The sequence below is a fragment of the Lycorma delicatula genome, chromosome 3 (genome assembly GCF_047948215.1).
Source record: "Lycorma delicatula isolate Av1 chromosome 3, ASM4794821v1, whole genome shotgun sequence".
NCBI lineage: Eukaryota > Metazoa > Arthropoda > Insecta > Hemiptera > Fulgoridae > Lycorma > Lycorma delicatula.
Genome location: NC_134457.1, coordinates 15,795,683 through 15,819,359, shown reverse-complemented (window position 1 = coordinate 15,819,359; position 23,677 = coordinate 15,795,683). Strand labels below are relative to the sequence as shown.

Sequence of the window (23,677 nt, the reverse complement as noted above, 5' to 3'; positions counted from 1 at the left end):
AGTCATTAGATTAAAACAAGAGGTACAATATATGTTGAGATATATATTGAGTTGCAAACTTCCTTCTGCAAATACTAAGATCCTTGAATCTTTAAAAGTTCCCTTGTCCTTAGTAGAAATGTAGTTGACACTAGCTGAAACTCACAGAACACTGATTGGGTGAAAGGGGTTTTTTGTTTTTTTTTGTCTTCAGTCATTTGACTGGTTTGGTGCAGCTCTCCAAGATTCCCTATCTAGTGCTAGTCGTTTCATTTCAGTCAGTATACCCTCTACATCCTACATCCCTAACAATATGTTTTACATATTCCAAACGTGGCCTATTCCAGGATGCCTTAGTATGTGGCCTATAAATCTGTCTCTTATTTTAACTATATTTTTCCAAATGCTTCTTTCTTCATCTATTTGTCGCAATACCTCTTCATTTGTCACTTTATCCACCCATCTGATTTTTAACATTCTCCTATAGCACATTTCAAAAGCTTCTAATCTTTTCTTCTCAGATACTCCGATTGTCCAAGTTTCACTTCCATATAAAGCGACACTCCAAACATATACTTTCAAAAATCTTTTCCTGACATTTAAATTAATTTTTGATGTAAACAAATTATATTTCTTACTGAAGGCTCGTTTAGCTTGTGCTATTCGGCATTTTATATCGCTCCTGCTTCGTCCATCTTTAGTAATTCTACTACTTCCCAAATAACAAAATTCTTCTACCTCCATAATCTTTTCTCCTCCTATTTTCACATTCAGTGGTCCAACTTTGTTATTTCTACTACATTTCATTACTTTTGTTTTCTTCTTGTTTATTTTCATGCGATAGTTCTTGCGTAGGACTTCATCTATCCTGTTCATTGTTTCTTCTAAATCCTTTTTATTCTCGGCTAGAATTACTATATCATCAGCAAATCATAGCTTCTTTATCTTTTCACCTTGTACTGTTACTCCGAATCTAAATTGTTCTTTAACATCATTAACTGCTAGATCCATGTAAAGATTAAAAAGTAACGGAGATAGGGAACATCCTTGTCGGACTCCCTTTCTTATTACAGCTTCTTTCTTATGTTCTTCAATTATTACTGTTGCTGTTTGGTTCCTGTACATGTTAGCAATTGTTCTTCTATCTCTGTATTTGAACCCTAACTTTTTTAAAATGCTGAACATTTTATTCCAGTCTACGTTATCGAATGCCTTTTCTAGGTCTATAAACGCCAAGTATGTTGGTTTGTTTTTCTTTAATCTTCCTTCGACTATTAATCTGAGACCTAAAATTGCTTCCCTTGTCCCTATACTTTTCCTGAAAACAAAATTGGTCTTCTCCTAACACTTCTTCCACTCTTCTCTCAATTCTTCTGTATAGAATTCTAGTTAAGATTTTTGATGCATGACTAGTTAAACTAATTGTTCTGTATTCTTCACATTTATCTGCCCCTGCTTTCTTTGGTATCATGACTATAACACTTTTTTTGAAGTCTGACGGAAATTCCCCTTTTTCATAAATATTACACACCAGTTTGTATAATCTATCAATCGCTTCCTCACCTGCACTGCGCAGTAATTCTACAGGTATTCCGTCTATTCCAGGAGCCTTTCTGCCATTTAAATCTTTTAATGCTCTCTTAAATTCAGATCTCAGTATTGTTTCTCCCATTTCATCCTAGTCAACTTCCTCTTCTTCCTCTATAACACCATTTTCTAATTCATTTCCTCCGTATAACTCTTCAATATATTCCACCCATCTATCGACTTTACCTTTCGTATTATATATTGGTGTACCATCTTTGTTTAACACATTATTAGATTTTAATTTATGTACCCCAAAATTTTCCTTAACTTTCCTGTATGCTCAGTCCATTTTACCAATGTTCATTTCTCTTTCCACTTCTGAACACTTTTCTTTAATCCACTCTTCTTTCGCCAGTTTGCACTTCCTGTTTATAGCATTTCTTAATTGCCGATAGTTCCTTTTACTTTCTTCATCACTATCATTCTTATATTTTCTACGTTCAGCCATCAGCTGCAATTTATCGTCTGAAACCCAAGGTTTTCTACTAGTTCTCTTTATTCCGCCTAAGTTTGCTTCTGCTGATTTAAGAAATTCCTTTTTAACATTCTCCCATTCTTCTTCTACATTTTCTACCTTATCTTTTTTTTACTCAGACTTCTTGCAATGTCCTCCTCAAAAATCTTCTTTACCTCCTCTTCCTCAAGTTTCTCTAAATTCCACCGATTCATCTGACACCTTTTCTTCAGGTTTTTAAACCCCAATCTACATATCATTATCACCAAATTATGGTCGCTATCAATGTCTGCTCCAGGGTAAGTTTTGCAGTCTACGAGTTGATTTCTAAATCTTTGCTTAACCATGATATAATCTATCTGATACCTTGCAGTATCGCCTGGCTTTTTCCAAGTGTATTTTCTTCTATTATGATTTTTAAATTGGGTGTTGGCAATTACTAAATTATACTTCGTGCAAAACTCTTAAGTCGGTCCCCTCTTTCATTCCTTTTGCCCAGCCCGTATTCACCCACTATATTACCTTCCTTGCCTTTTTCAATGCTTGCATTCCAATCTCCAACTATTATTAAATTTTCATCTCCTTTTACGTGTTTAATTGCAACAGATACCTCTCCGATATGGTTGCACCTTCGGTCCAGCTACTCTGTATCCCTGAGCACTCAAGCCCCCTCACCAACGGCAAGGTCCCATGATTCATAGAGGAGGTGAAAGGGGGTTAAGAACAAAGAAAGTAATGGATAGGGGGAAACCCACCGGGTTGGTCTAGTGGTTAACGCGTCTTCCCAAATCAGCTGATTTGGAAGTCGAGAGTTACAGCGTTCAAGTCCTAGTAAAGCCAGTTATTTTTACACGGATTTGAATACTAGATCATGGATACCGGTGTTCTTTGGTGGTTGGGTTTCAATTAACCACACATCTCAGGAATGGTCGAACTGAGAATGTACAAGACTTCACTTCATTTACACTCATACATATCATCCTCATTAATCCTCTGAAGAATTATCTAAACGGTAGTTGCCGGAGGCTAAACAGGAAAAAAGAAAGAATGGATAGGGGGAATGGAATAATCTGTATACTGAGAAACATGAGTAGAATTTCTAACAGGCTGACCAGAAGGATTGCTTCAAAGTCCCCCCCCCCCCCCCCGGGGGCAGTGGGGATCATCCTAACTGCAGCAAGATTCTTTGGTAGATCAGATTATTTTTACACAGGTTGGGCATATTACATTTCTGATCATCAATTTTTTATTGACCAGTTAAGGTAATGTTGCAAAAAATTAAAGAATAACTCATGCTTCCTAACAAAAAAATCCTCTGATCCAGAGGGTTATCACATATTGAAGTACATAAATTTATTATAAATTATTCTCTGATACATATAGATGTTTTATAATATAATGCTTTTAAGATAGCTCTACAACTACATCAAGTTAGAAGTTTGAGTTGTTCCTGAAATAAGGTAGTAAATAAATTGATCATATCAAACCAAATGACTGATGATTATTCGTCTATGTAGACGAATTAAAACAAAAGATAATAATAATTTAATGTTTCCATGTAGTTCACCAGATTAAAACAACTGAACTAGTATGCATATGTATTAGCATATAAATAAAGAGCTCTGCTAAATAGTTATTGATAGGAAGACATGATTATCTTAAAAAACCATCTATACAAATTTTGTAAGATATAAAATTTACATAAGACTTTCAGAATTCATTAAGTATTGTTATATGCTACTTACATGCCATTTTTCTAATGATATAATCAGGGAAAATACATTTTGTTGATGATTTGCATAACATGGAAGTATATTCCACATGTAATAATATTGTATTCTTACGTAGCCAATAGTCCTACTTTCATCTCTGTTTATTCCAATTAACAACTTTGAATTTCAATAATTTCATAATTTAGTAAGAGTAACTATCCATTTATTTTGAAGGTTTAGTTGTTCAATGTTAAGCAACCATACAAAATTCTTTTTCAATTTAAACATGTAATTTTTACTAAATAATTATTAAAATTATAGTTTTGGAATCATTATATATGAATTTATTTGTTAGTATGAGGCTAGAATCATTATTTTTGTTATAAAATTTTGTTATGTTTATAATTTGAATCGCTAGTTAGTTGCACTTTTATGTAAAAATTTATAGTAAATCTTTCAATAAATATTTAGTTTAAAAAAATAAATATTGTTAGATACACATTTTTAAGAATTTTTTTCTTGAACGTATAATTAGAACATCTTTGTACAGCAATAAATTTCTGTAACTTCATGATAATTGTTTCATAAAAGTGTATTCATGTAGTGCTATGCATGAATATTTAATTAAAGAATTACTTTCATTATCTTAAAAATCTTCTAAAAATTTTCCTTGTATAGAATGTTGCTACAAAAATGAAATCAAATGTTCATACATTTCTCTTAAAGTGTACTCTCTTAGATTTACAGTAAACTAAATTACTTTTTAAAGGTATACAAATGTTATGATTGTTTTATCTTTTTCTAGAATTAATTTTTTGTTTCACTTCTTTCAAAATGAGAATAAAAACTACCACACAACCTTTAAAAAAATTATACTTATTATTAATTAATCATTTGTCTATTATCTTTTAAGGTTCTGTGTGGATGTGATGCTACATGGATGCCTGCAACTGCTGGTGAAGTCCCTTCAGGTGCTTTGCCTTCTGGTGAGACTGAAGATGGTGAGATATTGTATGTTGGTCGAGCTCAACATGAAGGAGTGACTTCTATAGGAAAAGTATGTAATAAAAATTGTCTCATTTATTTGCAAAACTGTTGACTTTATTTTTAAACACAGTGAAGTAAAAACAAATTAATTTTTTCTGTAACTAAAATGCCTGGAAAAATTTTAACTTTTTTCTATTTCCTTTTAATTTTTTATTTATGAATAGATTAATCATTTAATTTTGATCTCTGATTTTAAACTTTATCATCTAAAATCTGTCTGAATAATGATATTCAGAAAGTGTTATTGAATTATTCATGTAAATTAATCTTATACTTTTAATGTTGATTTCAAATGAGGCAACTTTTTATTATTATTTCTTTGTATTCCAATAATTAAACCATATCTAATGTAGAACTGAACATTTTTTTTTATGAAAACAGTGATTAAAATTATGTAACAAAAAGAAACATATTGAAACTTTATAAAATTAAAAAAAAAAAATGATAAAATCTAACCAAACAAGAAAAAACAGGCTGGACTAAAGTAGGGTAAGTAAACTAAAAAGTTGGCCATAGCATGCAATAAAATGCACACATACATGATGTCCAGGGAAGTGTTTGATGAAATCAATTTCTGTTTTTGAATAGAAATTGATATTTTGAGAACAGATTGAGATATTTTAATAAAATTTAGTGTACACTTGCCTAACTATTTCTCCAACAAAATAAATAAGTTTGAAAATTCCAAAATGGTGATGGCCAACTCAACTCGTTTAATATACATTTTTGACTATAAAATTGTATTAAATGAGGATAAAATAAATAAATAAATGAGGAAATATAATACTGATATGATCAGCTACTATTCTCCCACTTAATTTAGGACTTCCTAAATACTTGAAGAGAGCTGTTATAATAAACAGTACCAACTGTAGTGTTGCTTAAAGTTCAAATCCTAGTGAAGGCAATTACTTTTATATGTATTTGAATACCAGATTGTGGATACCGGAGTTCTTTGGTGGTTGGGTTTCAATTAGCCACACATCTTAGGAATGGTTAACCTGAGACTTTACAAGACTACTTCATTTACGTTCATACATATCACCCTCATTCATCCTCTGAAGTAATACAGAAAAAAAGGAGAACTGCAGTGCTACTGATAACAGCATGTTAGCCTCAAAAAGATATTCTGTCACTTATTTTCATATAATTACGAGGAATGTTTTTTTTTTTTTAATTTAAATTTTGTCATTTGGTAACAAAGTATATTACCATAACAAATTCTGAATTTTATTGAATAAAAATTTTTGATTTTATAATGTATTTTATTACAGGTTCAGGGAAGTCACAAAGTGTGCTACATTCCATTTGGTGGACAAGAGATCGCATATCCTGAATATGAAGTCTTAGTTGCAAAGTAATTTATAAGCTCATAGTAAGACCTAATAATTAAGAAAATGGGCTTATAAAAATATTTATTGATAAAATAACGTAAGAAAATTGCTTCCTGGAGTAGCTGATCTTTCTGACATTTGAAACAAAACATTTACAAGTTATGTAAATGAATTAACTCATGCTCCAACACACAAACACATGCAAAACTCAACATGCATATATATATATATATATATGTGTGTGTGTGTATTTGATAAATTAGTATATTATGTCATTTTAACTAAATTGAAAATAATATAGAAAATGCTTAAATACATAATGAGATTATTAATGTTATATACATAGAGATAAATGATGGAAACAGTTAACGAATATAAAAAGGATCAAAGTATTATTATTATTTTTTTTAATTTATTTTGATTATTATTATATTAATAGATGAATATTTTGCATACCTATAGGGTGATTATGCTATTTTTTTACACAACATATTTATTAATAACACAGCTAATACAGGTATAAAGTAACATATTATATATGTAAACATTAGTGCCTCATTTTATTTTTGTATAATATAAATGATTTAAAATAATTATTATAATTTTTTATTATTATTTTGTGAAAAATAAATGCCATGAGTAGGTATATTGTATTTTATTTCAGAAAAAAACAAACCTTATCCAAGATATTTTTTTTCTAAATATAGGTTAAGAAAATTATACTAAATTTTTAAATTAATAAAAAGTAACATGACAAAAATAAATTAATTATAGGAGTAGTTTTTACTATTATATTTTTTCTTGGTTATGTTTTAATAGTACTTATGCAATTCTTGCCCCACTTTGCAGTTCCATCAGATTTTCTGTTAACAGTTTTTGAATTGGAAAGGTATGTATATAAAGAGATCAAAATAATGTCCATTTTAAAACTGCCACAATGAATATTGATTGGACTATCTTGGTTTTTTTTTGGGGGGGGGGGAAATGCATACTCTTCAAATAACACAGTTTCGTGTGAGTTTACAGTTGAATGATATGTTAAAATAAGTACATCCTTGTTGATTTATGTCCAAGGAGGAGTGCATTCAATAATTATGTTTTTTTTTTGGCCAACAAAATTAAATCTTACATAATTTATGAGACGCAAGTGCAGATGTATAGATCAAATGTCATGGACATCAGAAACGTATATCATTTAAAATCTGTCTGAATAGTTTTTATTTTGTACAACTTGTAGTGTTTTATGCGTAATCTTGAAACAACAACGGTTAAGTTTTAGTTTACACATTTTCCATCATATAGCAGCTACATTAGACTGTTGCACAGGCCAAACTGTTATGAACCCAGGCTTCAATACCTGGCGTTACCATAAGAGAAAGTATTGTGTGGTTACTGGTTCACAGAAACATAATTAGACTGTTGTACAAAGAAATTATATGAAAGTCTATTGTAGAAAGTCTCCTGAGTGACAAAAGCATACATAGTTGGTGTAATAGCTTTTAAAAACCAGAAGTGTCTTGAAAGAACACTTACAAGTGCCAAAAACACAAAAGAATTTGACTATGTTTCCAACGAAGTTTAAAATGTTCATTTCAGAGTTAGTTGTCAACTTAACATTCCTAAAAGCACTGTACTTAATATTACTCACAAGTAATTGAATCTTTGTGCTTATAAATTGCAGCTATTATATGAAATTAAACATATCAATAAGCCACAGAGTTCAATTTGTAATGATCATGTTATACTTTCTGGAGGGCATTTTATTTTCTGATGAAATAACATTTCATGTCCATGGAGTAGTGGATTGCCATAATTGTTGAGTACAGGGCTAAGAAAATCCTCATAGATCGGTGGAATTCATCTGCAACTATCCAAAAGTGAATATCCTGTGTGGTATTGTGCAAAATCAGATTTCTGGGCCATTTTTTCATTACGGGCATAACATACTTGGTAGACTTGTAGAGAACTTTGTGTTTGTATATATTTAAAGTTTAGAGGACCTAATTTTCCAACAGTATGTAACGCCTCCACATCATGCAGAAGTTTGTGCAAACTGCACTCAATGATAGGTTCTCAGAATGCTGAATAGGCAGAGAAGATCCCAGTGCTTGGTCACAAAGTCCCAATTTGATGCAACAATTTAATTCTTTTGGGGCTACGATAAAGACTATTGTAGAATGGGATAGACAATTTATTGGTTTGATGTCTGCAGGCTGTAAGCAGTGCTCACATTAAGTTAATTAAGAGGTAAAAAAAGACTATTGACTATATACTTTTATGCAGTAAAGAATGTAAAGTATTCTATGCAATGAAGTATTATATATATAATACTTCATAAAGATGTCTTAAATTTTAAGTTGTTAAGATTTTTGTTAATCGTGTGAAATATATTTTACACTATGACTCTATCAAAGTAGTGAATAAACAAACACATCACAGATAACTGTTCTATTAGATCATATATTGTTTGAATAATTTCCGCTGTGGTATAATACCTTAGTTAGGAGTAATTATACTGTACATAAATTGCTGATTCAACTAATAATAAAGAAAGACGTTGTTCAGTTCGTTTAAATATGATCCTTTAATGTTTCATGAATAGTATTACGAGGGTTATTTTTTTTCAAGATCCGATTGGTCATGAAATAAAAACCTGTGCAAAAATCGGATGAACCTTTCTTTGCATGCGCAAAGAACTGAAATTTATAGACGAATAAGTAATGTGTACGGTGAAACTTCAATGGGTGACAGCAAAATGCGACAATTGTGCAAGAACTTCAAGGCAGGACGTACAGATGTTCATGATGCAGGCGGTCAGGGAAGGAAGCGAGTGTCAATCAATGATCTTGTTGAGCGAGTGGATGAGGCAATTCGAGAATCGTCGGTTCACAATTTCTGTATTGAGTGATTGGTTTCCTGAAATTTCAAGGTTAGCTCTCTACACCATTGTGAGTGAGAGACTTCAGTACTACAAACTGTGTGTGAGATGGGTTCCCAAGATGCTGTCTGACCATCACAAAACAATGAGAATGTCCATTCTCATTGTTAGGGAGCTGGAGGCGTCTGCCTCCCTAACTCCAGCGCTACCACAATGAAGGAGAAGATTTTTTGAACAAAATTGTCACAGGGGACGAGACATGGGTCCATTTCAAAACTGAAGAAACAAAAGAACAATCCAAACAGTGGATGCATTCTCATTCTCCCAGTAAACCAAAGAAGTTCAAGCGAACCTTCTCTAACAGAAAGTGTATGGCTACTGTGTTCTGGGACTGGAATGAAGTTCTCTTGCTGGAATTCATGGAACGTGGTACCACCAGCACTGCAGCCTCATACTGCGTGACTCTTCAATGTCTGCGAAGGGTAATCAGAATAAGTGGAGAGGAATGTTGTCATCAGGCATTGTCTTTCTCCATGAAAATGCTCGGCTGCACACTGCAGCTGTAAAAAAGAAGCTCCTGCAGTGTTTTCGTTGGGAAGTGTTTGATCATCCACCATACAGCCCGGACTTGGCTCCATCCAATTTTCACCTCTTTGCTCACATGAAACGCTGGCTAGGAGGACAATATTTTGGCACAGACATCGAGCTGCAGACCAGCGTAGAAACATGGCTGAAAACACAGGCGGCTCTGTTCTATGACGAGGGTATTTTCCAATACCCTTGTGGTACCAACTTTCCAGTTTACCATGCTACCACAAATGTCTAAATTGGAGTGGGGACTGTGTAGAGAAATAGCGTAACTATGTAAGTACTTGTTACAGGTAAAAATTTTTTATTTTCATTGTGGTTTTAATTTTGTGACCAAATGGACCTTGAAAAAAAAATAACCCTTGTACATTATTACTTAATTTATGATTAACTGAATAGTGTGCAAGTTTACTATATGAATACTTAATTTAGATTGAACAATACAGAAATAGTTACATTATTAATATAAAATATCAGCTGTTAACAAGACTAGCTGAATATATATGGATTCATTTATTTTTACAGTGACTAAGAAGAACTATACATTTAATAAAGTTCATTCCTCCTAAGTGTGTAAATGATTTGGGCAGTTTTTTATATCTGTGTGGTGGTTCGCTATAGTCACATAAGGAAAACATTACATCTTTTAACTGAAAAGCTTATAAATTGTACATTGATTACAAAATTGGTGATCAGGATAAAACATGGACTTCCCAAATAATAAATATAACTGTGTGGTCAACTTAAGAGAATGGCTAAAAGGCACACGAAAGGCCTTGCCTTTTGGTGTCTCCTCTATGGTTTGGCATGAACCAAACGATCACTTAACCAATTGTTATTTCTGTTTTAAGTTATGTGTCTGGAATTTCTAAGAAGTCTAAACCTTCATTGCCCTATGCACTCAGATCTGTCTCTTGCAGTGAATTCATTCCATCTCCTAATGTTCCTGAAAAGTTGTTTTGTGAAAAGAAGCAGACATTATGTAAAAAGACCTCATGATTCAGATTTTCAATCATAATCTAGTGAGCCACATCTTGTCACAAGGTGATCTATATTACTAGGTAACAGATTTAAACTTATCAGAAATCAAACTGAACTTATAGGCTCAAGATTGTGCAAGGTTGGAATTTACTTTAAAAAATACAAAAATTGTATGCTATGGAAACCAACAGAAAGATTTTTCTCAGTACTTTTCTGAAGAAAATTTCTTAGTTTACTGTACAAATGTTGTTGAGCTCACGTTACAAGTAACGAGAGTTCATGAATCTAAGAAGTAATAGTTTTTTGTTGATTCCTTCCAAGTATAGTTTAAAAGCAGTTCTGCTATTAATATGAAACAAACATATGATGTTATTTAAAAATTAATTTATATAAAGCATAGTTTGAACATGTCTGAAGATTAAAAAGTAATAATTCTTTTATTAGGAATGCAGTTAGGGTATACAAAATATTGTTCTTTAATTTGTGAATGAAACATCCTGACCTTGTAGGAGAAGACACCCACTATATGATTGCAGTCACCATGCCACCCCCTCTGTAACTAGCCCTGATGGGCTTTACCGGTCATCTTCAAAAATCTCAATGGCATATTTCAGTCTTGTCTCTGCCAGTATGCCACAAGCAACATTCCTATCGGTGTACTACTAACAAAGGTGATCTTTGGAAAATAAAGCACAACTCAACTGAAGTCTTACATAAGACTGAATTACCTAAACGTTAAGTGAAGGAACTGACATCTACCTATCCGAATAGGTAACAGTGAGTTCAGCATATGACTCAACAACAAAAACATAAAAAAACAAAACAAAGGGAGCCCAGTCTGGAATCTTCTGCAATTCTTTTTTTAGAAAGGAAAACCATAAATTCTTCCACTGTTAACCATTTCGCCTGGTTTCTTCAATTCTGCTGAATATCCATAGGGATCAACATTTTGTAGTAGAACAGTGGAAAAACATAAGAACTTAAGTCCTGGTTAAAAAAAAAACATTATTCATGAGCCTCTAGTTAAACCCTAAAAATTATATTTGCTGTCCCTTCACATCAAGCTGGAATTAATTGAAAATTTTGTAAACAGTATGAAGGACAGTCAAGGATTCTTACATGTAAGGCAGAAATTCCTAAAAGTAAAGCGAACATTAAAGGAGTTTTTGTTGGTCAATTAATAAGGGAACTGGTTGGAGATGAAATGTTTAACTCTGTGTTTACTGATGTAGAACTCACTGCTGGAGCAAAGTTTAAAGACAATTATTAAGATTTTATGGGTATCCATAAATCATATAATTACCAGGATATTGTAGATAAACTGATAAATTCATATATGGCTTGTGACATTAATGTCACAAAAAGTCTATTTCCTGCATTTACCTCTGGATTTCTTCCTGCCAAACCTCAGAGCAGTAAGTGATAAACATCCTATTACATTAGTTACATTAACTTCTTTAATATACCATTTATATTATATTGAGGGTGATAGAAAGTTTCCATTTACAAATTGTGTTTTATGCAACAAAAAAAAAAAACTGCCAAGAAAGGTATTACACACTTGGAGAAACATTAAAAAAGTGTTTTGTATATCACTGTTATTAACATTTATATTATTCCTGGCTGTTTAATGTTTTGTATTCATATTTCAAATAACTATTTAGATTTATCTTATAAATTAATTTTAAGTAACTTCGACCTCCTTAGTTTGTTTGATATTTGCCATAAGTTTTAACCCTTTCTTATTTGATGTGCATTATATTGAGCATTCATTAATCATTGTATGTTTTTTGTAGTTCATCTTGTTGGCTGAATTTAGAACATTCTATACAATCTGTATGTGGAATTTTAGTTATATATTTTGGGGCACACTTCATTTCTGTTCTAGAAGCTATATTCATATCCAGCTTTTTTGAGTTATTTTTAACATTTAAAATGGTTTTTATTTATCTATTCTGTATGTATAAAGTTTATATAAATTCAGAGACATATATAAAAAAACAGACAGACCTAATAAATAATATAAAATATAAAAATTACTTGTAACATAATATCAGCATCTATAAACTGTTACAGAAATATTTCAACATTAAGTATAAGACATACATGCTTAACGATATGATATAAGCAGTTCAAGGTATATTTAATTTACAAGTACTCTTATATGAAAATGAACTCATATTTATCATGCAGAAATTAGAGAGGTCAAGGACTGACTAACCATTTATATTTTTATGACAGTGTCTCTTTGATGCAGCGTTGGCATGCTGTTACTGGGATCTGAACTATGCATCCTGGCCTGGCCATCTAGGGATGTCACAAGCTATAATATCAAACAGCATAAATTTTTTATTTTGTTCATTACTGAACAAATACCTCATCACACAAACAAGAAATGCAATTAAAAACGAAGGAAAAGATAGCTAATTGAAGGCCATCTTTCATTGACAAAACTGTAGATATTTGGGCACTTTCAATGTACATCATACTAACTATCAGATGCAAATGAATAGTACTTCAAAAATTTCATTTTATTCCTCCTAAAGCATATATAACACAAAGAATGAAAATCGTATCTATCAGGTTCACTATTTACAATAATCTAGCAGAAATTTTTTCATATAAAGTGGAGTCATATATGATCATTAAATAATATACAGTATATGGTCATTCGTGTTGTTGCCATTAAGTAAACACACCTCTGGATATAAATGCAATAGAAATGTAAGTTTTCATAAAAAATCAGTCCACAAATATGAAAAAGAAAACTACACAAAAGATTGACTTGTACATTCATAAAAATATAAACTCTATTGCTTAACAATAAGGTAACTAATTTAGACAAATGGATCTAACAGCTTTCCTACTGAATCACTCTTGAATACATTAAAGCAAAATAGCAACAGAGGTTTATTAAAGTAATAAAGAAAAGCCGAAATACTCCAAGGTAGGTTTTAAACAAGGATAAAATAGAAAAGTAGAATGCCCCAGGAATGCATAACTAATCTGCTCTGGCTATAAAAAGCTATATATTAAACAATTGGTAAATAATTTCAAATATTAGTTGAACAAATAAAAGCATCTCACAATAATGTAATAATGCTAAATCCCAACTTTCTCATTTCTCTTTAGTAACAAAAAATCTAGATATATTATACATTTACATAAAACGGGCTTTATCTTAATATCTTGAACAATTTTAAATATAGAAATACACGGCACCACTGCATTAAATGGAGAGATGCAGTTCAGTTTATATTTATCAAAATAGTATTGTAACAAGACTGATATATTGGACCTGAGTAACGTATTCCTGCCAATTAAGAAAAAAGCAGTAGAAAATATAATAATAGGAAGAATCCAGAAAGGGGCTAAAAGGAACCCTTTTAGTAAAGGTAACAGATCCGTTTAACAATCAATCATCCTTTGTTATACTGCCCACTGACACACATCAGATGTTGTTCCATGAGAAGAGTTACCGGCCCAGAGTAGGAGTGCATGGGAAAATGAAAGTGCTCAGTTGATCGTTCTCATGCTCAAATGGGGTCTGATCCTGCAGGTCTAGAGGATAGGAGTATAAATACTCCACGGAAGATGAGTTGAAATCAGTAATGTGAGAGTTCTAAGAGAGGAGTTAGTTATTACCTGAGTTCGATGGAAAAGTATTCTGTGAGGAGGTCGGTGAGTCAGTGAAGGAGTGAATATCTAGTGTGTACAAGTTCGATGCTGATTAAGGTAATGTCGCAAGTAATTCCAGTATATGAAAACAAAAGTGGTTCGGTGAGTTACTATTAAGACTATAAATGAAATTCATAGGGTAATTTTATTTGTGAACAGCAGAGGTATTTACAGTATAAGAACTTTATAATTGTCTTATCTATTGTACTGTTGTTGTTAATACAAGCTAGCTGTTAAACATGTTAAGATTAGTGGTCATGCTAATATATTTTGTCAATGGAACTGAATTCTGGTTTTCAGTATTTACTACCTGTAAATAAATCCTGACAATTACTTTAAATCCTGTTTTGTTTGTTACCACTGTTTATTATTATTATTGTTGTGATTACTATGATTATTATCTGTTTATTATTGTTTGCTGTTGTCATTATTGTTATTATTCTGATTATTATTGTGAGTTGTTTATTATTGTCATTTATTATTCTTACTGTCATTGTTATTTTTGATTTGTCGTATTTTATTTATGTTCTTAACTAATAAATTGTAATTACATAGATATTTTCAATTTCAATCTCTCGATATCATGATCAAGCCGTGAACATACGACAGTATTTTAGAATAAAATAATGCTTATTGAAAAATATTTATCAATATGATAAATTTTAAAATAAAGAAAGTTCCTCACATTTTTATTAATATAAATAGTTTGGTTTTCTTAAAAATAAATATGTATTTATTCTTTTAATAAAGTATTTTATTGTTATCTAAACAACATTATATGTAAATTTCTTAAACCATGTCATTTTTCAATCATTTCTTCAGTAATTTTATAAATAATACCATTTGCACCATCTAAGATAACCTTGTCACCTAGAAAAAATAAAAATAAAATTAAAAGTTACCAAGTTCAATTACAAGAGATTCTACACTACTAAAAGTCAATTTGTCCAACAATTTTATATAAAAAAATCAAGCCATGTTGATTATGTTTTATGTACATTATGTTTTATTTAGACTTTATTCTAGGGATGTTACAAATTGATTTGAAACTATTGTTTCATATAATACCATACCAGCTTATGTGTCCAAAGTGATAACATGTTAAAATGAGTCCACCTTTGGTAAGTTTCACTGTAGAAGGTTCACATTCCATAATTTGTTTTTAATGGGTCAAAAAATAAAACTACATAAAATTCATGACATATTAATGATGGCATGAGACATACAGATCGGATATCTTCTACACCAAGACAACAGGAATTTGCATTGTTGTTGAGAATTCTTCTTTAATTGCCAATCATATACACCTCACAATACATGAACCAGAAGATTGGTTTTAGTGAAAATGAACAATAATATTTCAAACATAGTTTTTTAATTTTTTTAAAATGACACAACTGTCAGTAGCGTGGGTCATTAGAAGGAAATTCTGAGAAATCTTTGTTGGACACTCAGAAACAAACAAACTATAACATACGGAATAATGTGTGCCAGAATATTGCAGAAATAACTGCTTGTTTTGAAATTGTACCAGTGATTAATCATAACTTAACCACTATTCACACCAATCTTGCCCGTTCAATTTTCTTATACAATAAGTGCCCATCCACTGTTGGGAAAGTCTGTTACATCAAATTTCAAGTATAGTATTACAGTAAGCCTATATTAAATGTACATCTCCAGGCCTACACAGTAAATTCATTCACATCTCATTATTAAATACCTTATAATTAATTTACCTTATATTAAAAATTAATTTAAGTAAATACTTAAATTAATTTTTTTTTATTGTACTTACTTGTATTACAGAGTCCAAGCTAAGATGAAAATATGTAATTTAAGGGAAAAAACTAATATACGTAAACACAAAGAGTAAAAGTAATTTACTCTCTTTTATTACACATACAACTACACAATGATAGTTCTAAAACATTAATTATGGTAAATTAAAAAAAAAATTAGATATGCGTAATGTTTGATTTAGCCTACTAACACAAAGTTGACGGAAGCTGGGAGTAGAAATTGTCAATTTTTATTTGCTTACATGACTGAGTTTGCTTTTTTATAGTAATAATTTATTTAAACTGTCTAAAATTTTCATAATATGCCTGTACGTCTGTGATAAATTGATATATGAAATTATTATATCAACCGTATCTACAAACAATAGAAAGGATGAACTGTTTAATCACCTCCTTTTCTTTCACCTCATCATCTTCAGAACCATTTTCAGTCTGGAAAAGGATTTCATAAATTATTTCTTCATCATTCATAATTCTGTACCCAGGATTAGTATCGCCATCTTCCAACTACTCTCGCATGTCATTTTCAGTAATTTTTTTCTCCTCTCCTTGTAAAATCTGTCAGAAATTCACTCACTTAACAAAAATATTTTTCCTTCAATAATTGTCATTATTTAAGCCAATTTTTTCCAAGCATGTGTGAAGGTTGTCTTTTTCAATGACTGCTACAAATTTATTAAATATTTGTGACTTTAAAATTAAATAGAACTGCTGACTTTGTTGAATACCTTTTTATATTGTTTACAGTTTTTTACCCACATTTATCTTTAATTACATCATCTTTCTCTTAAAGTACAGTAAATACTTTATCTAAATACCTTGCCTGATATACCATTTTGTGTGTCACAATCACACCCTAATCCATGTGTTAAAGAAGTTATGTTGGCTGGTGAAACAAGCATTTAATTTTGCATTACAACTAACCAATTTTTCGGGTACAGAATGAACCAGAACGTAATCTAAACAATTAAAACAGTCTTTACTTTATCAGCAGGTATATGATATAGGAGATCTGGTGAGGAAATCAATACTTCAGCCATCTCAGCATTCGCGTCTGGTCAGTAACATCATGTCAGAGCAAGAGGTTTCATAATTAGTGGCACAACATATTAGTTTCTCATAAATGAGGGCCTCAAACCCTCCAAAATTTTGATTAGATAGTATGCGCAGTTTGGGAATATAATGTAGCAACACACCCAAATTTACACTTATGCTAGCAAATAAAAGGAGGGTGTAAAGCTGTAAAAAAGGAGAGTAATATGTGTTCAAGGACAAGTGTGACAGATGACAACATTTGATCAATCTGTGACATCATTGAAGATGATCAGCACCTTACAGTTGATAAAACTGCATTGGAATAGTAGTATCAGTCATGAAAGTACTCATTTCATTATCACAAAACAAATCCAAATCTTGGGTTCTACAAAGTCTGTGTGAGACGGGTTCCAAAACTTTTGACTTTGAATCAGGAACAGGCCTGACAGGAAATTTGCAAAAGGTTCTTAAGTCAATTTCAATGAGAGGGAAAGAATTTTTTTGTATTGAATAGTCTTACAAGATTAGTCATGGAGCCACCACTCCACTGCCAAATCAAAATTAGAGGTATGAATAGCAAGCGAGTGGAGAGCCTTGTCCTGTAAAGCCAGAAAAATATCTGTCAACTGGAAAATTTCTTGCAACCATATTTTGGAATTGGAAAGGCATATTTTCTTCTTTTTTTTATACTGTATCTGCTGCATATGTCTGCCAGCTCTAGGATAAAGTGAGTCGTCAACTGGAACAAAAGGCATCAGCCGATCAGAGTTGTGATTCTTTTTTACAACCATGCTAGGCGCACATACAGCTATTAGCGCTTAGGATGAACTGGACAAAATTTACTGGGAAACCTCAGAATTCCTCACAGTCCTGCAATTTCTTTTTGTCTGGCCCGCTGAAAGAGGCAACGGGAGGACATTGATTACACAGTGACAACAAAGTACAGAAGTTTGTGCATGATTAGCTCACAAAACATCCTCAAACTTTTTATGACAAAGGGGTTCACAAGCTCCTCTCATGTTGGGAAAAATGTTTAGAACTTCAAGAAGACTGCAAAAAAGTAATAAATGTGCTTTATATTTTTAACTGAAAGGAAAAATTTTAAAAACAAAATTTCGGTTTATATTTGACTGACTTAGATTGCAGTATTATTAAGATAAATAATTACTTTTTATTAATTTTACCTGTTTTAAAAACTGAAGTAGCTGATGTGGCTCCAACAAGACATGGCACACCATATTCCCTGGCTACTACAGCACCTAAAACGTATAAAGTCAATTAATTATAATGTAAGTTTATGAAAGTCATACCATAATGTGATATATATATATATATATATATATATATATAATCACTGTAATTATATGTATAATATGATTCAGCAGGGTCATTTTCTGCACAGGCATGCAAACTGGAAAAAATTTGTTCATTTACTTTTGGCCAGGCTTTGAGTTCTGGATCGGAGTCTGGAGGTTCTGGATTTGAAGGACTTGAAAGTGAGTCTGTCAGTAGCCTTTATTGATGCCACCAAAAATTAAATTCCCCACAGTTCTGGTTGAGAGAGGCTTGTTCTATGGTGAAGCAGGGAATTGTCAGCTTTGAAAAAGGCTGTTAGTCGTTTGCGAAAAGCTTCTCAATATGAGGGTGGTTCGGAATGGCAGAAAATTCTTGTGACTGCATACAGAGATCGTAGATTTCAATATTTTCACGAAGTTCGGATGGCGAAGTGGGATTCCTGGTGTTCCTTTATGCATGAGCAGGGGAACAAGGATCCGTAGGAAGTTGTTTATAGGGTACTGGGACGCAAACGATGTAAGGATATTCTTCTGTCTGCCTTCTTGACCTGGTTTGGTGTAATTTCAGACATGTCTGAGATCTTACGCAAATTACTTGATGAATTACTGCCTGACGACAGTGAAGCTGCAGAAACCGCATACCATCGGCGGGTGCAGCATGAGGTTGTTCAGTTTCATGGCAGTGCAGTGTCCTTGGAGATTACCAATGCTGAAGTGCGTATGTTATCTGCAGTTTAGGTAGGGACAAGGTCCCAGGCTTTGATGGAATAACAGCAGAGCTCCTTGTTTGCTTGGTTGGGGTTGGTGTGAAAACAATCACACATGTGTTTAAAAATTACTGTTTGGAGGATACTTCCTGGTATGTTGGAAGGGTATTGTTTAATTGTTTTTTAAAGGAGGCAACAAGGATCCCATTGTATAGGCCGTTAATATTGCTGCCAGTTATTGATAAGGTCTGCAAAAAGGTTCTGTACATGCAGATAAATGAGAGGCTGATCTCAAAAATACTTATTGATGGAAAATCAGTATGGGTTTCATCCTGAAATGGGTAGAACAGGAGGGGGAGTGTGGTGACTGGAAGCATCACAAGGCTTCCCCTACTGGGTTGGGATGTGGTAAGAGCTAGCAAGGAGGAATATGTCTTGGGAATTTTCCTGGACATCTCCGATGCATTTAATCTGTGATGGCCTTCTGTCGTTCATCAATTATGAAAGAGACAATGCACTGTAGTGAACTACGAGAAATGCAAAGTTACTTAAGGCATTAGGATGTGCTGTTTCGCAAGGGCAGGCATGAGGTAGGCAAGACACTGTCTAAGGGTTGTCCTCAAGGCAGTGTGTTGGATCCATTGTTGTGGGTGATGGAGTCTGATTCCCTTCTGCAGCTGAGATTGCCTAGCAGGTGTCTCATTGTGGCTTATGCCAACGATGGACTCCTGCTGGTTGAAGGAAGCTTGTGGAGGGAGGTTGAGTTCTGAGCCACCCAGGCATGCAGGATATTTGAGTTGTGGGGTCATCAACATAAGGTGATGTTCAGTCCGGCAAAGACCACGATGATGCTTCTTAAAGGCTGTTTGGCAATGAGGCGTCAAGTTCCTGTTTCGATATCAGGCCTTCATATTAAATATGATCAAGTTCAAAAGTACCACAGGATGTTTCTTGACGAGAAGTTGCAGTTCAAGAAGCACCTTAATTACGTCACGGAGAAGGCCTGTCGTGGCTTCTTTGGTATTTGACAAGTGGTCAATCCTGATTGGGGTCTTAATTTTAAGACAATGATTATCCTGTATAAGGGTGTGTGCAAGGCAATTATGCTGTATGCGGCACCTGTTTGGGTGGATGGCTGAAATTTAAAGACTATTGGGGATAAATTATCAAATGCTCTATACCTTATATTATTAATGGTAACAGGAAGTTACCGTACTATTTCACGGGAGGCAATCTTGGTGAATGCAGGAGTTAAACTGATAGATTTAACTGCGTTAGAAAAGCAGCAGTCTTATGCTGCTAAGAAGTCAGGTAAATTGACTTCAGAAAAGATTCGTGAGATAGAATGGCATGGCAATGCTTTATGGCAGGCCAGATGGAATGAGGCAGAGGATGATCGTTATACACATGATCTCTTCCCAGACACTGTTGGTTTGCGGGGCGCCCCTTGGTTCACCCTAAGAAGTATGTAATGTAATTTCTTTCTGGTCATGGCACCTTCGAGATAGACTTCAGCAACTTGGCCTGGTGGATTCAGATGTGTGTCCAGATTGTGGACTAGATGATGCATATCTTGTAATTTACAAATGTGCAAAATACGAACTTATGCACACAAAGACTATTTGTCGGCTCGACATTATTGGGTCTCCATGAGGATTGGAAAAACCGAGCTGAATGAGTAATTGTTGAAAATTTCATGGGGTACCTGGCAAGAGAATGGATTGCCAAGGGAATTTAAGGTTCTGCCTGGTCTTTCCTGTGTTTCGGTTCTGTTATTCTGGGTTATAAGGTGTTCTGATGTTTTTCTAATATTCTGTTTTATTTTTATTTCTTATTTTGTGTTATGTTATGGTTGTGTGTTGAACTTAACTTCTAACCTATTGGGTAGGTAGTTACGACTTAATTGAGTTCCTTCATGCCACTCAGTCTTGTTAATGTTGTTGTTGTTGCCACTCAGACTCGAAATAGATGTGTTTTGTTTTAAAGAGTTCATTTCCTAGTAGTACACTGATGGGAATATCACATGTGGTATTCACATTGGTGGCTTCCTGACTGAGGCAAGAGCAAGGCTGAGAGATGCCTTTTGCGGAGGTTCTGAAGATGACCTCTGGTAATATACTTAGATGAAACTTGGGGGCATACACATTATATGGTAAAAAAGTGCTGGCAAAGAGACTATGTAACAGGTATTTTTTTTAATAGTAGTGCTGGTGACTATTTAATTGTGGCTCATGTGGGTGGGAACATGAGATTCATAGATGGTGCTTTTCTAATGTACGATTCCAAGAGCAAAACAGAAGATTATCACAAAGAGATGAACAATGAAAATTTTTTGAAGTATATTGAAAAGGAAGTTTTATCCCAAGTCTACCAACAAATTGTATTTTGGTCATAGGTAGCGCACCTTTCCATAATAAACAAAAAAATAAACTTCCATCATCCAATTCATTGAAAAAAATATTTAGGAATGGCTCCAAAAAGATGAAATTAACTACGACCCAGATCTAATAAAAAATAACTTTTAGAAATTGTTGAACTACACCGCCCAGAACCACAATATGAATTAGACGAAATACTAAATAACAAATGAATTACACTGCTTAGATTGCCACCTTACCACCCAGATTTTAACCCAATTGAATTTATTTAGAATCTAATTTTTTTTTTTAATTTATTTAGACTGCAATATGTCCCACATGTCATTAACAGAACTGAAAGCCACAAATTAAATGTAATTCCGTCAATTACTGTAGAAGATTAGAAAAAATCAGTGTTGAAAGTTCAGGAGATAATGGATTCTTACTGGAAAACCTATGCATTAATGGAAGATGCCACAAAAAGTAAAGTTGTAAACACAGGGATGATGAAGAGAAGGGATGATGAGACATCAGGTAGTGAAGTTGAATTAGAGATTAAATCCAGTGGAAGTGAAACTGAGTAAAGCTCAGGAATTGAGGATTGCTGGCCTACTACAGAATATAGTTTTACAAAAATTACAAATGAAACTGTTTAAGGATTGTATTAAGATAGTATGGATCGTTTAATTATTTACTGAATTAATATAAAAATATTGTTTTTTATTCCACAGCTACATCCAACTTGTTGGGTCTCTGTAGGCCTATATATCCAAATTATTATTATCAGCTTTAAATATATTGCTGTGAACTATAATATCACTTTAGTGAAGACAGTTATTTAATTTAATTATTGCAGGTTAAATTTATTTCAATTACGAATACAATAATGTAAATTAATATTTTTAATTAAGTTATTACCATAATCAGAAAGAAATTACAGTTTCCAAAAATACAGTAACCTATTTTAAACAGATAACATTTCTTGTTTAGAATGGATTGACAAGCATGTCACTTTGTTCAGTAGGACAGCCCAGTCTGTACTGGAGTGTTATATCTCCAACTCTGTTATAGCCAAAAAAAACAACAGTCCTGCAGTTTTTCATGAATATGAATTTCGCCTTGTTAACTTTAAGTTTGTATTTGCATTGAACTTGCATACCTTATTAATTAATAATATTTTTTTATTATTTGACGACATATTTTTATATATGGAATTTTTAACTTTTAAATTTGAAATTTAAAAGGAAAAAATTTTAATTTTAATTTCATTTTAATTAAAATTGATTTTAAAGTTTATATCCAAACTTTTATCAAATTTTGTTTTATTGTATTTATCAAGAATTTATCTTGTTAATGTTGCGTATTTATAATATGTAATTTTACATGAACAATTAAAAGATTGGATCAACTAAAGATATGAGAAAATTGTGAAAGTACTCTTGTGTGTATATAATGATATAAGGTAAGTGTCATCCTACCTAATTTAATTTTATTCTGTACTTGGTGGATCAAGTTATTTATTTATATTTATATAATAGTACAGATGAATACGAGTCATAAAATTGACTTTAAAAAATATTATAATTAATTATTGTTTGTAATATTGCTATAATAACACTTTTTAGTCTTTGAATAAGACTGCATCTCTTTCAACTTGTTGGTTCTGTAACATATAAAATTTGTCAGGGATGTTTATCATTATTGAAATGAAAGTGTGAGAATTAAGATAAAATGCATTAATTAGATGTAATGTTACAGCATACTATTTGTTAGTAATTAATAACACAATAGTGATATTTACTAGAAACACATAAATTACCATGAGATATGAGTCCTCCAAGTTCAGTTACAATACCAGAAAGTAGAGGGAAAAGTGGGGTCCATCCAACATCTGTACTTATTGTAATTAGAATATCACCAGCTTGTACTTGTGATAATTCTTTTGAATCCAACATTACACAGGCACGACCTTCTGCTCTACCAGGAAATACAAGTGTTCCTTTCACACTCAGCTTATCATTACTCTATTATAACAAAAAAATAAGTTTGATTTATTATTAATACAGATTCAGTGAGAATATAAAAAAAATAATATACAAATTTGTATAATAATACTAAGCTCTAACTTTGAACAACTGTGTAATACTTTATAGTTTTTTACAGGTCAATACATTCATTATAATTTATTAGAATGTTGTTTTGGAAAGTTGAAAGAAGAAACCTGGTTATTTAAATGAGAATGT

At 32.3% G+C, this 23,677-nt stretch overlaps 2 protein-coding genes across 4 annotated transcripts in view; one reads left to right on the top strand and one right to left on the bottom strand.

Moving 5' to 3' along the window:
- LOC142321402 (C3 and PZP-like alpha-2-macroglobulin domain-containing protein 8) overlaps positions 1 to 6,759 on the top strand; it is a 72,058-nt gene extending 65,299 nt beyond the window's left edge. For both annotated transcript variants that reach the window (XM_075359448.1, XM_075359447.1), the window contains 2 exons: positions 4,646 to 4,789; positions 6,054 to 6,759. In XM_075359448.1, coding sequence (XP_075215563.1) covers positions 4,646 to 4,789; positions 6,054 to 6,140 — 231 coding nt within the window. In that variant the 3' untranslated portion in view covers positions 6,141 to 6,759. The remainder of the gene's footprint in view (positions 1 to 4,645; positions 4,790 to 6,053) is intronic.
- An 8,088-nt stretch (positions 6,760 to 14,847) lies between these two features.
- LOC142321401 (rifampicin phosphotransferase-like) overlaps positions 14,848 to 23,677 on the bottom strand; it is an 82,060-nt gene continuing 73,230 nt past the window's right edge. The window contains exons 25-27 of one of the 2 annotated variants that reach the window (XM_075359445.1): positions 23,254 to 23,458; positions 18,260 to 18,334; positions 14,848 to 15,108 (exon numbers count right to left, since the gene is read on the bottom strand). In XM_075359445.1, the coding sequence (XP_075215560.1) occupies positions 15,038 to 15,108; positions 18,260 to 18,334; positions 23,254 to 23,458 (351 nt within the window). In that variant the 3' untranslated portion in view covers positions 14,848 to 15,037. The remainder of the gene's footprint in view (positions 15,109 to 18,259; positions 18,335 to 23,253; positions 23,459 to 23,677) is intronic. The other variant, XM_075359444.1, reaches the window with a different exon arrangement.